This window comes from Podarcis liolepis, assembly GCF_965112155.1.
Source record: "Podarcis liolepis genome assembly, chromosome: 15".
NCBI lineage: Eukaryota > Metazoa > Chordata > Lepidosauria > Squamata > Lacertidae > Podarcis > Podarcis liolepis.
Genome location: NC_139566.1, coordinates 6,131,496 through 6,148,108, shown reverse-complemented (window position 1 = coordinate 6,148,108; position 16,613 = coordinate 6,131,496). Strand labels below are relative to the sequence as shown.

At 45.0% G+C, this 16,613-nt stretch overlaps 1 protein-coding gene across 3 annotated transcripts; it reads left to right on the top strand.

Annotated features, from left to right (window-relative positions):
- Positions 1-3,226: 3,226 nt before the first annotated feature.
- Positions 3,227-14,614, top strand: LOC310695057 (uncharacterized protein). Of its 3 annotated transcripts, none has more exons than XM_083478974.1 (3): positions 3,227-3,382; positions 5,145-5,791; positions 13,535-14,614. In XM_083478974.1, the coding sequence occupies exons 2-3, from the start codon at positions 5,145-5,147 to the stop codon at positions 13,884-13,886; spliced, it is 999 nt and encodes a 332-aa protein (XP_083335100.1). In that variant the 5' UTR covers positions 3,227-3,382; the 3' UTR covers positions 13,887-14,614. The 3 variants fall into 3 exon arrangements, with proteins under 3 accessions (XP_083335100.1, XP_083335099.1, XP_083335101.1); XM_083478973.1 differs by having other exon boundaries at positions 5,145-5,893; XM_083478975.1 differs by lacking the exon at positions 3,227-3,382 and having other exon boundaries at positions 5,326-5,893.
- Positions 14,615-16,613: the final 1,999 nt, after the last annotated feature.

Genomic DNA, 16,613 nt, shown 5'->3' with positions numbered 1-16,613 from the left:
GGTGCTGACCTTTAAAGCCCTAAAAGGCCTCAACCTAGTATACCTAAAGGAGCGTCTCCACCGCCTTCACTCAGCCCAGACATGGAGGTCCAGCTCTGAGGGCCTTCTGGTGGTTCCCTCACTGCGTGATATGAGGTTACAAGGAACCAGGCAGAGGGCCTTCTCGGTAGTGGTGCCTGCCCTGGGGAACGCCCTCCCATCAGATGTCAAGGAAATAAACAACTATCCAACTTTTAGAAGCAGCCCTATTTAAGGAAGCTTTTAATGTTTGATGGCTGGAGAGTGGCTGGGGAAACCCAGCCAGGTGGGTGGGCAATAAATAAATTATTATTATTATTATTATTATTATTATTATTATTATTATTATTATTAATTATATTTCAAAATTGGGGTGGAGTCACCAGAAAACTAGAGAGAGAATGAGTGAGCAATGTTTCATGTGAATTGATGGTGACGACATTGCTCAGCTGACCTCATCCCGAAGCACGGGAGAATTTCTGCTTTCTGAGTGTGGCTAATAGCGTCCGCAGCGTGGATGATCATCTCAAAATGTACTGGACATGTTTCGCTCACGCGAGGGCCTCCAATTAGTTCTATCTCCACCACTAATTGCTCTTAATGCATCCCAACAATTCATTGCCCAATTCATATGTTACAATGGCGACATCTTGTGCAACTGATAATTGTCATGTTTCTAAGGAGTAACTCATACTTACTATGTGCGCTTCCACAGATGAGTCACATGGAAAAACGACGGCAGATTTGTCTGACCTTAGATCTTTCCACCTGAGTACATTTCCATGGCCAATCTATGCTGGCCCACCAGGACTTTGATCAACTTCCTAGATTTGCTATCCATGTGAATGGAAAACTTGCAGTGCTCCAGCTCTCATCAGCCCCAGCATTCAGCCTGGCCCAATGGTCTGGAGTGATGGAAAAAAAACCCAGAAGCTTTTCTTTTGGGAGCTATAGGGACAGAACTACCTTAATTGTATAGAAATTTATTTATGTGTGTGTTCTTGAAGCTACCAGCATCCCTGTTAGCTAGGGATGATGGGAGTTGTAGTCCCCAAACATCTGGAGGGCCGAGTTTGGCTCTACCTGGTTTATTGAATATTTACAGATAAATTGCAAACAGATAAAAACATTAGCAGGATTATTGTGATAACCTGCAGTTTCATAAGAGTATATATTTGAAGTAGAAAGGAAGATAAACGGCGTTTCCATGCGCCGCTCTGGCTTCGCCAGAAGCAGCTTAGTCATGCTGGCCACATGACCCAGAAAAACTGTCTGTGGAAAAACACTGGCTCCCTCAGCCTGTAGAGTGAGATGAGCACTGCAACCCCATAGTCATTCGCGACTGGACTTCAATGTCAGGGGTCCCTTTACCTAATTAAATGAGCAAATTAAATGAATTTGGATTTGCAGAAGAAATTTAAAAAATAAATTTAAGGAACCGCGGAAAGAGGGGGAAGGAAGCCAAACTTTGAAATGTTAAATTGATTGTAAAACTAATGAAATGTATAAACTTGAAAGGTATAAATAAGAAGTTTTTTAAAAAGGAGTGATGGAAGTTTAAAGCTGGCAACATCTAGAAGGCCATAGACCTCCATAAACTTGCACCTGCCGATTTATATATAGAAATGCAAATTTGGAAATTTAGGTTGCAGCATCTGGGACTTCCTAGTTTAGTAGGGAAAGACTAAATGATGGAATGATAGTAACTTATATAATTATGCATGGCATGAAGAAAGTAAAAAGAAACGGTTTTTTCTTCCTGTTTCATAACACTAGAACTCATGAACATTCAATGAAGCTTGGAAGATTCATGCAGCAGATAGTTAAACTCTGCAACTCCTTTCCACAGGTTCTAACCCACCCGAAAGACCTTTTCCAATTTGAAAAGTAATTATAAAAATAATTATGACTATGGAAAAAACAACCCTGAATATATCATATAATCAATAGCATGTTAACCCATTGTTATTTATAATAATAGAACTGTAGAGTTGGAAGGGACCTTAAGAATCATTTAGTCCAACATCAATGCAGGAATATGCAGCTGTCCCATGCTCTAACAAGCTGAACTATTATGTGCTTTGGATGGTTATTATCATTTAAATGCCCATATCCTTCTAACTAGAGTGTGTACATACACACACAAAGAGACACAGACACCCTAACCTATATCCATGATGACTGGGACTCTAAACTAAAGAGCTGCCCCTTCCTGTGAAACCATGAAGTTTGGAGTCTAAAATTATCTCAATGCACCATTGCCTACATCTGTACTGTCTATCCCAGGAATAGAGGAATTCTCGCCTTCCTAGAGCTGTTAGATTCCAACTATTATCAGCCCCAAGCAGGACAGCGAATGGCCAGTGGTCAAAGGAGTTGGAGTCATATACAGAGGACCACACATACCAAATCCCACCACTGGTTTAGCTCAGTGGAAGCCAATGTGATGCCCACCAGATTGTTTGAACCACAACTTCCATCATCCTTGGCTATTGACCATGCTGTTTGGGGCTGAAGGGAGTTGGAGTCTAACAACATCCACATGACACAAGATTCACCACTCCTGATCTAAAGATCTCCCCTCACCCACCACAACACCATTAAGCCCAAAGTCTGAAATTACCTAAACATATCACTACCTATATGTGTGCTGTCTGATTTTGGAATTAGGACCCTGTGGTCTTCCAAATGTTATTGGATTTCAATATCCCACGATCCTTCACCTAATAGCATGGTGGCTGTGGATGATGGGAGTCCAACAGTATCAGGGTGGGCAGCAGATTGGGGAAGGCAAATCTGGAGATCAGAGTGACCCACTGAAAAGCCATATAAATGAGCCACCCTGGAGAACTCCCATTCTTCAAATCTCAATCCACATGAGCAGTGATGAATAATCCATTTATCAGCAGGCACGGGGTACTACAAATCTGTGTGGCAAGGAGCTCAGCATGGTTCTGCCTGGTGCTGATGTGGAGACATTGATCTCCTACAGCTTCATCTCTGAGTCACTAGGGCTACCATCCAACCACTGTAACCAGCATCCCGTGCATTTCCCATAGAGCTCTTTGATCTTTATAGAAGCCACATCCTTTATCATCTGTATTGTGGAACTGGTGTGACTACTAATTAGATGTATCTTGATCCATCAAATTATGGTAACATAACGTGTCAAGGATCAGGTGTCATGAGTCCATGGTCTCCTTGGGTCCATGGTTTTGGACTGACCCACCATTCCCCGGCTCCTGTATCATCTAAAGGGATGAGGACTGTTTAGAACCAAATAAAAGGGCTTCTCTATCCAGGAGTCCTCATTCACTCACTGGCCTTTGCCTCTTCACCAGCTGTCTTCTCTCCACTTGTTAAGGTAAGTCAGATTCTGCTGATGCTTGTGTCTTCACATTGCCCTGAGTGAGTTTCTAGATTTCTGCTATCAGTCTTAACTAGGTTCCTGCTGTTCAGATTGGGACTACACCATCATCATATCAGGAAAGAACAGATGGCAACAAGGAGAGCAATATGATCACCATCTCCAAATATTCGAAGAGCTATAGTGTCAGTGCTGGGACTCCAGAGGATGCTTTCTGTTGCTCAAAGCAACTTGAAAGAATAGGTCCAAGTTATAAGAAATAGGATTTTGACTATATATTTGAAAGAACACTCTGGTGCTACAAGCTGTCTGACGGTGGACTCAGAAGGCAGTGTGAGAGGTTTTGAAAGAATGAATGAATGAATGGATGCCCTGAGGCAATGGGTTTTCTGTATCAGTGCTAATTACTTTTTAGGTCCTACATTATGTTTCTATGGGTTGGGAATCAGGATTCTGGAGAAATGAGGAAGGGAGCCATTCAGGGATTCCTGTTGTGGATTTGTTTATTCTCTACACTCTGGACAAGATTGGAGGGGGATGGGTGACAGGAATGCTCAGTCCTCGAGGCAGAAAAAGAAGCTGTACATTTCCACAAATTCAAGTGGAACTTAAATGGCTCAGGACCACAATATCTCAAGGACCGCCTCTTTCCATATGAACCTGCCTAGACCCTGAGATTATCTTCTGGGGCCCTTCTTGCTGTGCCTCCTCCATGACAGGTCCAGAGGGTGGCAACATGAGAACGGGCCTTTCCTGCATTGACTCCCCGTTGGTGGAATGCTCTCTCCAGGGAAATTGGCCTGGCACCTTCATTATACACCTTTAGGTGCCAGGTGCCAGGCAAAAAACAGATCTTTGGCTGTTTGACACCCAGTGCCCTTTTGAAATGGGGAGGGGCGATTTATTGCTATGTATATGCTTTTATTATGTATATTTTTTTGTTTTTATGTTTATGCCTGGGGGCATAGGGCAGTATACAAATGTAATAATAAATAAAATGAAATAAGTGCCATTTTATATAAAGAATTATCAAAGCGGTGGAGGTTGGGTCATTGGAGCTAATAGGGCAGAGTCCCAGAAACCTGAGTCTGCTCTCAGAGAACTCAGACCTGCTTCCCCTTCTGCAACCAGTTTAGGGATTGCCTGACATACCAGGCTCCTCTGCCCAAATCTGTTTCCAGAAGGTGAAAAGCCAGGTGCCTCCATGAAGGGCACAAGCAGAACAGGACCACATCAGCCCTCAACTGTGTGGGTAGATGAGGTGTGGAGAACCTGGAGGACCTCAAGATGTTGTTAGATGACGAACTACAGGAAGTGGGGTTGCTCTCAGTTCCGGCTTGTGGGCTTTCCAGAAGCATTGGTTGGCCACAGTGAGAACCAGATTCAGAAGTACAAGGACCACTAGCCTGTGGTCTTATGACTACAACTCTCACTATCTTTGATCATTGACCATGTTGGTTGGGAGTGGTGGGTGGTCCCCACAACATATGAGGAACACCAAGTCCTCCCAGCCTGATCTAAAGAGCTCCCCCTTCCCATTGGGGAAGACTGGCGTATTCACCTCCTGTTCGATGTTTAAGAGCAAAGTTAGCTCTCTTATACTTGAAATATCACCTATGCACTTCCATCATCTACTTGTAATTCAAGAATGGATGAACATAGAAGACAACGACAGATACATAATTTTCGTGGTTTGGAGAAAGAAAAAAACCTGTGTTTCTGATCTAATGAGGTGTTGTTTCCCCCCCGTGTCTTTCAGATGTGTGAAGAAGGGTGTAACGATAGAGTTATCTACTCTTCTGGGAGAGAACCCTGGTTCAATCTGAACTCAACATGGTATGGCCCAGCTGGATCCTGGTTGGACAACCGCCGCAAACCATTTCGCTATGTTGTAAACACAGCCTGTGTCACCGGTTGCAACCGCAGGGATGATGTACCGAGAAGAGGAGGCCACAATTACCGATGCTACGGCTATCGGCGCTCCACCTGTAGACAAGGGGGAAACCCAAGAGTGACCTGCTGCGTCCACAATCCTTCGGGAGGACCCCGTGATTACTGGGGGCGTCCAATAGGCGATTCGTGTGATGGAAATACAGGGGGGCACTATTCTAATGAAGAGTCGTTCTGCTGTGGATCTGGTGGTGGATGCGGAGGTGGATCTGCTGGTGGATGCGGAGGTGGACAAGGAGGGGCTTGTGCCCAGCCAGTTGCTTCATCAGGAGGATGTGGAGGAGGACGAGGAGTGTGCTCTGAGCCTGGATGTGGAAGAGGACGAGCAGTATGCGCAGAACCTGGATGCGGCAGATCTTCAAGAGGGCTGCAAACCTCTGGGGGAGCAGGGTGTGCTGGGTCTTCAGGAGGATGTGGAGGAGGACGAGGAGTGTGTTCTGAGCCTGGATGCGGAAGGTCTTCAAGAGGGCTACAAACCTCTGGGGGAGCAGGGTGTGCTGGGTCTTCAGGAGGATGTGGAGGAGGACGAGGAGTGTGTTCTGAGCCTGGATGTGGAAGGTCTTCAAGACGGCCACAAACCTCTGGGGGATCAGTGTGTTCCGAGTCCAGCGTTAGATCTTCAGGAAGATGTGGAAGAGGAAGAGGAGTATGTTTTGAGCCAGGATGTGGAGGAGGAAGAGGAGTATGTTCTGAGCCGGGATGCCGCTCATAGGAGAGTATGTGCTGAGCCAAGGGGTTCATCTTCAGGTGAATGGAGGAGGAAGTGTTCCAATGATGAGCTCATCATCTACATAGAAGGTTCTTCCTTCCAGATGGTGAGAGGGAAGAAAGCTGCAGGTGCCGTCCTCGACTGACTGATGGTCCCGATACCAAACCACATAAATAGCCTTTTCCATCAAGGTCTTCTTCTAAATTTGAAAACATCCAGAAAATGATGTACCATTTCTCACTCCATCAACCCCTGAGTGATCCTGAAAACCTAAAGACTGTGCCCACTGCAGAGAAGTGTGAACATTTCTTAGTGGACCATATCTGAACCATTGGTGCCTGAACATTATCTGCCTGCAATGAAGTTCTGTGCTTTTCCTGTTTTTCTTTTCCTTGGCATCAATAAAATTCTGTTGATTGGCTAAAGTTGTGTTATTCTGATGATTTGTGCAGTCAGTGGCTGCCCTGCTGGTTCCTTCTTTGTGACCTGGGAAGATGGGTGTGGCTAGGGATTCATGTAAATCAGAATATCAAAAGGGAACAACTGCTATGTAAAATCACATAGAATTATTTTTTACTCTACAGTGCCCTCTGGTGTGTCATGTTCATAATGCATTGAAAACGCTGCTTTCTGAATAATGTAGCTAAGTCGAATGTCTCTTGCTTGCCACCACTAATTGCTTTTGAAGCATCCCAACAACTCATTGCCCAATTTATATGTTACAATGGCGACATCTTGTGCAACTGATAATTGTCATGTTGCTAAGGAGTGACTCATACTTACTATGTGCGCTTCCACAGATGAGTCACATGGAAAAACAACAGCAAATTTGTCTCACCTTAGATCTTTCCAGCTGAGTACACTTCCCTGGCCATCTATGCTGGCCCACCAGGACTTTGATCAACTTCCTAGATTTGCTATCCATGTGGATGGAAAACTTGCAGTGCTCCAGATGTTTCTGCACTCCAGCTCCCATCAGTGCCAGCATTCAGCATGGCCCAATGGTCAGGAGTGAGGGAAGTTGAAAATAACGTTTGTTTTTTTTATAAAAAAAACCCAGAAGCTGTTCTTTCGTTAACTACAGGGGCAGAACCACCAAAATTGTATTGAAATTAATTTATCTATGCTACCACAGCAGCAAGAATGTTACTTGTCCAAAAATGGAAAGAAGCAGAAATCCCATTAAAGGAAAATTGATATAAAAAATCATGGCATATTCAGAAATAGTGAAACTTACCGGAAGAATAAGAAATCAAGATAACAAACTTTTTATAAAAGAGTGGAAATGGTTTATTGCAGGCATAGGCAAAGTCAGCCCTCCTGCTGTTTTGGGACTACAATTCCCATCATCCCTGACCACTGGTCCTGTAAGCTAGGGATGATGGGAGTTGTAGTCCCCAAACATCTGGAGGGCCAAGTTTGGCTATGCCTGGTTTATTGAATATTTACAGATAAACTGCAAACAGATAAAAACATTAGCAGGATTACTGTAATAACCTGCAATTTCATAAGAGTATATATGTGAAGTAGATAATTAAATGAGCAAATTAAATAAATTTGGATATGCAGAAGATATTGAAAAACGAATTTAAGGAACCGCAGAAAGAAGGGGGAGGAAGCCAAACTTTGAAATGTTAAATTGATTGTAAAACTAATGAAATGTATAAACTTCAAAAGTATAAATAAAGACTTTTTAAAAAGGGAGTGATGGAAGTTGAAATCTGGCAACATCTGGAAGGCCATAGACCTCCATAAACTTAAATCTTCCAATTTATATATAGAAATGCAAATTTAGAAATTTAGGTTGCAGCATCTGGGACTTCCTAGTTTAGTGGGGGGGGAGAGAAAGACTAAATGATGAAATGATAGAAGCTTATATAATTATGCATGGCTTGAAGAAAGTAGAGTGAGAAAGGTGTTTCTTCCTGTTTCGTAACACTAGAACTCATGAACATTCAGCAAAGCTGAATGTGGAAGATTCTTCTTCATGCAACAGATAGTTAGTCTATGGAACTCCCTTCCACAAGAGGCAGCGATGGCCATCAACTTGAATGGCTTTAAAAGGGGACTGAACAAATGAATGGAGCAAAGACTATTTTTTTAAAAAAAATAATTTTATTAACAGGCCAATCACATCACATTATCTATATCACATTAGTTCCAAATTATACAGCCAAATTTTAAATTTTGTTGGGGGTACCCATATATCAAGCTCCACACGAGTCCAAAACAGGCATCACTTATCTTACTGCTTTAATTAGACAGTTCTATCCATTTTGATCCGGACAGTCCTTTATTACTTCCTTTCTCTTCTTGTTGTTATCGTATATTCCTTTCTTTGCGATCTCTGATGATTTTCACAAGCAGGTTGAAAACTGGCATTCTGTGTGGGTTTTGTACTCTTCCAAAAATCATATCGGTCAGGGACAGCCTCTGTACAACGCTTCCATAAACAAAATTAATCTCCGGTGTGTCCTTTATTTTTCTCAGGCTTACCAAATAAATCATAGAATCATAGAATCATAGAGTTGGAAGAGACCACAAGGGCCATTGAGTCCAACCCCCTGCCAAGCAGGAAACACCATCAGAGCACTCCTGACATATGGTTGTCAAGCCTCTGCTTAAAGACCTCCAAAGTAGGAGACTCCACCACACTCCTTGGCAGCAAATTCCACTGTCGAACAGCTCTTACTGTCAGGAAGTTCTTCCTAATGTTAGGTGGAATCTTCTTTCTTGTAGTTTGGATCCATTGCTCCGTGTCCGCTTCTCTGGAGCAGCAGAAAACAACCTTTCTCCCTCCTCTATGTGACATCCTTTTATATATTTGAACATGGCTATCATAGCACCCCTTAACCTCCTCTTCTCCAGGCTAAACATGCCCAGCTCCCTTAGCCGTTCCTCATAAGGCATCGTTTCCAGGCCTTTGACCATTTTGGTTGCCCTCCTCTGGACACATTCCAGTTTGTCAGTGTCCTTCTTGAATTGTGGTGCCCAGAACTGGACACAGTACTCCAGTTGAGGTCTGACCAGAGCAGAATACAGTGGCAAATGAATGGAGCAAAGACTAGCATAGCTACAAGCCACAGTGGGTATGGGGTGCCTCCATGGGGAGAGGAAGAGATGCTTCTGAATGGCAGTTGCTGGAAACTACAGGACAGGAGAAGGGGTTTGCTTTCAGGTCCGGCTTGTGGGTTTCTGACAGGCACCTGGAGTGGCTGCTGTGAGCTGAAGATGCTGAACTAAATGAGCTATTGGCCTGATCAAACAGACTCGTCTTCTGTTCTTATATTATCATGCATTTAATTGTTTTTGGTGGTTCTACCCACCACAAAGGGACGCGGGTGGCGCTGTGGGTTAAACCACAGAGCCTAGGACTTGCCAATCAGAAGAGTGGTGGTTTGAATCCCCGTGACGGGGTGAGCTCCCTTTGCTCATTCCCTGCTCCTGCCAACCTAGCAGTTCAAAAGCACATCAAAGTGCAAGTAGATAAATAGGTACCGCTCCAGTGGGAAGGTAAACGGCATTTCTGTGCGCTGCTCTGGTTCGCCAAAAGCGGCTTAGTCATGCTGGCCTCATGACTCAGAAGCTGTACGCCGGCTCCCTCGGCCAATAAAGCGAGATGAGCGCCGCAGCCCCAGAATCAGCCACGACTAGACCTAACAGTCAGGGGTCCCTTTACCTTTACCTTTACCCGACCCCAAAGACCTTTACCAATTTGAAATGTGGTGGAGTAATTATAAGAATAATTATGACTATGGAAAAAACACCCCTGAATATATCATATAATCAATAGCACGTTAACCCATTCTTATTTATAATAATAGAACTGTAGAGTTGGAAGGGACCTTGAAGACCATTTAGTCCAATCCATGTCAATGTAGGAATATGCAGCTGACCCATAGAGGGATTGAACCATGCTCTAACCCAGGGGTCAGCAAACTTTTTCAGCAGGGGGCCAGTCCACTCTCCATCAGACCTTTTGGGGGCCGGATTATACAGTAGTACCTCTGGTTACATATGCTTCAGGTTACAGACTCCACTAACCCAGAAATAGTACCTCGGGTTAAGAACTTTGCTTCAGGATGAGAACAGAAATCGTGCTCCGGTGGCGTGGTGGCAGCAGGAGGCCCCATTAGCTAAAGTGGTGCTTCAGGTTAAGAACGGACCTCGAGAACGAATTAAGTACTTAACCCGAGGTACCACTGTGTTTTGAAAAAAAAAAAATTCCAATGCCCCACTAATAACCCAGAGATACATTTTAAATAAAAGCACACATTCTACTCATGTAAAAACACGCTGATTCCAGGATTTAGAAGGTAATTGGGCCAGATCTGGCCCCTGGGCCTTAGTTTGCCTACCCATGTTGTAACCAGCTGAACTATTATGTGCTTTTGATTGTTATTATCATTTTACACTCATAAAGTGCCCATATCTTTCTAAGCAGAGTGTGTACATACACACACAAAGAGACACAGATACCCTAATCTATGTCCATGATGACTAAGGCTCTAAACTAAAAGACCCCGTAAAACCATGAAGTTTGGAGTCTAAAATTATCGCAATACATCATTGCATACATTTGTACTGTTTATCCCAGGAACATAGGGATTATGTCCCTCCTACAGCTGTAGGATTCCAACTCTTATCAGCCCTGAGCAAGACAGCCAATGGCCAGGGGTCAAAGGAGTTGGAGTCATATAAAGAGGACCACAGATACCAAAGCCCTCCACTGGTTTAGCCCAGTGAAAGCCAATGTGATGCCCACCAGATTGTTTGAACCACAACTTCCATCACCCTTGGCCATTGACCATACTGTTTGGGGCTGAAGGGAGTTGAAGTCTAACAACATCCACAAGGCAAAAGATTCACCACTCCTGATCTAAAGATCTCCCCTCACCCACCATAACACTATTAAGCTCAAAGTCTGAAATTACCTAAAAATATCACTAGCTAGATATGCGCTGTCTGATTTAGGAATTAGGACCCTGTGGTCTTCCAAATGTTATTGGATTTCAATATCCCACGATCCTTCACCTATTTCTATGATGGTTGTGGATGATGGGAATCCAACATTGTCAGGGTGGGCAGCAGATTGGGAAAGGCAAATCTGGAGATCAGAGTGACCTTCTGAAAATCCATATAAATGAGCCACCCTGGAGAACTCCCATTCTTCAAATCTCAATCCACATGAGCAGTGATGAATAATCCATTTATCAGCTGGCACGGGGTACTACAAATCTGTGTGGCAAGAAGCTCAGCATGGTTCTGCCTGGTGCTGATGTGGAGACATTGATCACCTACAGCTTCATCTCTGAGTCATTAGGGCTACCATCCAACCACTGTCACCAGCATCCACTGTCACCAGCATTTCCCAAAGAGCTCTTTGATCTTTATAGAAGCCACATGCTTTATCATTTGTATCATGGAACTGGTGTGACTACTAATTAGATGTATCTTGATCCATCGAATTATGGTTACATAACATGTCAAGGATCAGGTGCAAATGAGGCTGCTGTAGTATGCAGACATGGTCTTCTTGGGTCCATGGTTTTGGACTGACCCACCATTCCCAGGCTCCTGTATCATCTATAGGGAGGAGGACTGTTTAGAACCATATAAAAGGGCCTCTCTATCCAGGAGTCCTCATTCACTCACTGGCCTTTGCCTCTTCACCAGCTGTCTTCTCCCCACTTGTTAAGGTAAGTCAGATTCTGCTGATGCTTGTGTCTTCACTTTGCCCTGAGTGAGTTTCTAGACTTCTGCTATCAGTGTTAACTAGAATATTGTGGTTCAGATTGGGACTACACCATCAGGATATCAGGAAAAAACAGTGGACTCAGATGGTGGTGTGTGAGGTTTTGAAACAATGAATGGATGGATGCCCTGAAGCAATGGGTTTTCTGTATCAGTGCTAGTTACCTTTTAGGTCCTACACTATGTTTCTGTGGGTTGGGAATCAGGATCCCAGATAAATGAGGAAGGAAGTCATTCAGGGATTCCTGTTGTGGATTTGTTTATTCTCTGTACTCTGGACAAGATTGGAGGGGAGTGGATGACAGGAATGCTCAGTCCCCGAGACAGAGAAAGAAGCTGTACATTTCCACAAGTTAAAGTGGAACTTAAATGATTCAGGACCACAATATCTCAAGGACCGCCTCTTTCCATATGAACCTGCCTAGACCCTGAGATTATCTTCTGAGGCCCTTCTTGGTGTGCCTCCTCCATGACAGGTCCAGAGGGTGGCAAAATGAGAACGGACCTTTCCTGTATTGACTCCCCATTGGTGGAATGCCTTCCCCCAGGAAGTTCACCTGGCACCTTCATTATACACCTGCTTCCCCTTCTGCAACCAGTTTAGGGATTGCCTGACATACCAGGGTCCGCTGCCCAAATCTGTTTCCAAAAGGTGAAAAGTCAGGTGCCTCCATGAAGGGCACAAGCAGAACAGGACCACATCAGCCCTCAACTGTTTGGTTAGATGAGGTGTGGAGAACCTGGAGGACCTCATGATGTTGTTAGACGACAAACTACAGGAAGTGGGGTTGCTCTCAGTTCCGGCTTCTGGGCTTTCCATAAGCATTGGTTGGCCACTGTTAGAACTGGATATAGAACTACAAGGGCCACTAGCCTGTGGTCTTATGACTACAATCTCCACCATCTTTGATCACTGACCATGTTGTTTGGGGTTGGTGGGTGTCAGAGTACTCAAAACATCTGAAGAACACCAAGTCCTCCCAGCCTGATCTAAAGAGCTCCCCCTTCCCATTGGGGAAGACTGATTAACCTTCTCTCCATGTTTAAGAGTGAAGTTAGCTATTTTATACTTGAAACATCATCCATGCACTTCCATCATATACTTGTAATTCAAGAATAGATGGACATAGAAGACAATGGCAGATACATAATTTTGGTGGTTCAGAGAAAGAGAAGAAATCTTTGCTTCTGATCTAATGAGGTGTTCCCCCCCCCCCATGTTTTCAGATGTGTGAAGAAAGGTGTAACGATAGAGTTATCTACTCTTCTGGGAGAGAACCCTGGTTCAATCTGAATTCAACATGGTATGACCCAGCTGGATCCTGGTTGGACAACCGCCGCAAACCATTTCGCTATGTTGTAAACACAGCCTGTGTCACCGGTTGCAACCGCAGGGATGATGTACCGAGAAGAGGAGGCCACAATTACCGATGCTACGGCTATCGGCGCTCCACCTGTAGACAAGGGGGAAACCCAAGAGTGACCTGCTGCGTCCACAATCCTTCGGGAGGACCCCGTGATTACTGGGGGCGTCCAATAGGCGATTCGTGTGATGGAAATACAGGGGGGCACTATTCTAATGAAGAGTCGTTCTGCTGTGGATCTGGTGGTGGATGCGGAGGTGGATCTGCTGGTGGATGCAGAGGTGGACAAGGAGGGGCTTGTGCCCAGCCAGTTGCTTCATCAGGAGGATGTGGAGGAGGACGAGGAGTGTGTTCTGAGCCTGGATGTGGAAGAGGACGAGCAGTATGCGCAGAACCTGGATGTGGCAGATCTTCAAGAGGGCTGCAAACCTCTGGGGGAGCAGGGTGTGCTGGGTCTTCAGGAAGATGTGGAGGAGGACGAGGAGTGTGTTCTGAGCCTGGATGTGGAAGAGGACGAGCAGTATGCTCAGAACCGGGATGCAGAAGGTCTTCAAGAGGGCTGCAAACCTCTGGGGGAGCAGGGTGTTCTGGGTCTTCAGGAGGATGTGGAGGAGGACGAGGAGTGTGTTCTGAGCCAGGATGTGGAAGAGGACGAGGAGTATGTTTTGAGCCGGGATGCGGAGGAGGAAGAGGAGTATGTTCTGAGCCGGGATGCCGCTCATAGGAAATTATGTGCTGAGCCAAGGGGTTCATCTTCAGGTGGATGGAGGAGGAAGTCTTCTACGCCATTGGAAAGATGCTGAAGAAGGCCTGCCTGTTCCAAGCCATCAGATGGGCTCCAAATCATCCTGTCGCTGCAACCACAATAATGTTACAGGGAGAGATGCTGTTGGGCCGAGTGGCTGGCAAGAGCAACCACAGCAAAGGAAGCTTGATCTTATTTATTTATTTATTTATTTATTTATTTATTTATTTATGCATTAATTAGTAGCCAAGCTGGGCTCTCAAAGCAGCTTACTCTAGAAATTCAACCCCCCCCCCAAACTACAATACATCAGGAAAGCATGAGAGTGGTAATAGCCTCTTCTGGGCCATGTCTATTGATGAGCTCATCATCTACATAGAAGGTTCTTCCTTCCAGATGGTGAGAGGGAAGAAAGCTGCAGGTGCCGTCCTCGACTGACTGATGGTCCCGATACCGAACCACTTAAATAGCCTTTTCCGTCAATGTCTTCTTCTAAAATTGAAAACATCCTGAAAATGATGTACCATTTTTCATTCCATCAACCCCTGTGTGATCCTGAAAAACCTAAAGACTGTGCCCACTGCAGAGAAGTGTGGACCGTATCTGGACCATTGGTGCCTGAACGTTATCTGCCTGCAATGAAGTTCTGTGCTTTTCCTGTTGTTTTCTTTCCCTTGGCATAAATAAAATTCTGTTGATTGGCTAAAGTTGTGTTATTCTGATGATTGGGTGCAGTCGGTGGCTGCCCTGCTGGTTCCTTCTTTGTGACCTGGGAAGAGGGGTGTGGCTAGGCATTGATGTAGCCTGGGGCGTGTCTCAGAAGGCATACAGAGAGGAAAGGAGGTCCACATTTTGTTCCAAGCCTAAGACTCCCTATCCTTGTCCTGTATATCTTCCCAGGGCATCTACAGGTCCTTTTCATATTTCCTGAACCCCTTTGCTGATACAGGTGGAAAGGAACCATTAGACGACAGATGAGGAATCTTGCAACTTTTCAATCTACAGGGTGAAGAGGTGGTCCCATTCCTCCTTTTCCTTCCCCCAAGGAACCGTACATGGGAGCTATATGGGATAGCATCCACTGTTAGACCTGCTCAGGGCAGATTAATTTAAATTAATAGAACAGAACACTTTAGAGTCATTTGCTTTGATGGGTTTACTCTGAGTAGGACTAACATCAGTGACAACCCCCCCACACACACACACACTTTAGAGAGACATGTGATATCACTAGCTATTGCACTAAAAGGCATTCCTTGAGCAATGCATAAAGGAAAAGAGATTCAAGTAGGTAGCCGTGTTGGTCTGCCGTAATCTAAATAAAAAAATAAATAAATAAATATATTGAAAAAGATTATTTTAAAAATTCTTCCAAAAAAAATTCCTTTAAAAGAATCAAGTCCTTAAAAAAAAAAAAATTCTAAGACTTTAAAAGAATCCTTCCATAAAAAATTAAAAAATTGTCCAGTAGCACCTTAAAGGTAAAGGGACTCCTGACCATTAGGTCCAGTCGTGGCCGACTCTGGGGTTGCGGCGCCCATCTCGCTTTATTGGCTGAGGGAGCCGGCGTACAGCTTCCGGGTTATGTGGCCAGCATGACTGAGCCGCTTCTGGTGAACCAGAGCAGTGCACGGAAATGGCGTTTACCTTCCCACCAGAGGAATTTATCTACTTGCACTTTGACGTGCTTTTGAACTGCTAGGTTGACAGGAGCAGGGACCGAGCAACAGGAGCTCACCCCGTCGCCGGGATTCGAACCGCCGACCTTCTGATCGGCAAGTCCTAGGCTCTGTGGTTCCACCCACAGCGCCACCCGCGTCCATCTATCTTAGAGACCAACTAAGTTTGTTCTGGGTATAAGCTTCCGTGTGCATGCCTGGGCAGGAATTCAAGGAAGGGCTAGAGGTCAGTGCTAATTGTAAGGGTTGAGGTGTGCGTTGAGTAGGAGCAAGATGTCTCCAGCTATTTGGGTGGAGCAGAATCTGCCTTGGCAAAGAGGGTTGGGTCAGTTAATTCTCGGACTCCTTTCTGGTCCTGCTGTTCCCATGAATGCTATCTCTGAAGGGTGCAAAAGAGGGGATGGGAAAAGGAGATAAGGACCTGGGTAGCTCACTTGATAGATTATGAGACTCTTAATCTTGGGCTCATGGGTTCAAGCCCCACACTGGTCAAAGAAGAAAAAATCTGCATTGCAGGGAGTTGTGCTAGATCAGCCTTTGCCCACCTGTGGGTCCCCAGATGTTGTTGGACTACAACTCCCATCACTCCTAGCTAGCAAGGCCAGAGCTCAGGGATGATGGGAGTTGTAGTCCAACAACATCTGGGGACCCACAGGTTGAGAACCACTGTACTAGATGAACCTTGTGGTCCGTTCTAACTCTACAATTCTCGTCGGGAGGGGGGGACAAGTCAGAATGGCTGTTAGCTAATATGACAAAATGGAACTTCCAGGTTCAGATGCAGTACACCTTTGGGTACCAGATGTTGGAAGAAAAACAACAGATGTTTATGAGCTTTCCAGAGGGATGTGTCTGGCCCATCCTTTTCCAGCTTGATGGCTTCCAACTGTCGCTGGACTACATCTCCCATCAGCCCTGACCACTAGCTGGTGCTGATGGGAGTTTGGGTCCAGCAATGTCTGAAATGTCACAAGTTCCCTACTCCAACTCTATGAGATCATGGAATGCCACCAGGACAAATAACTGC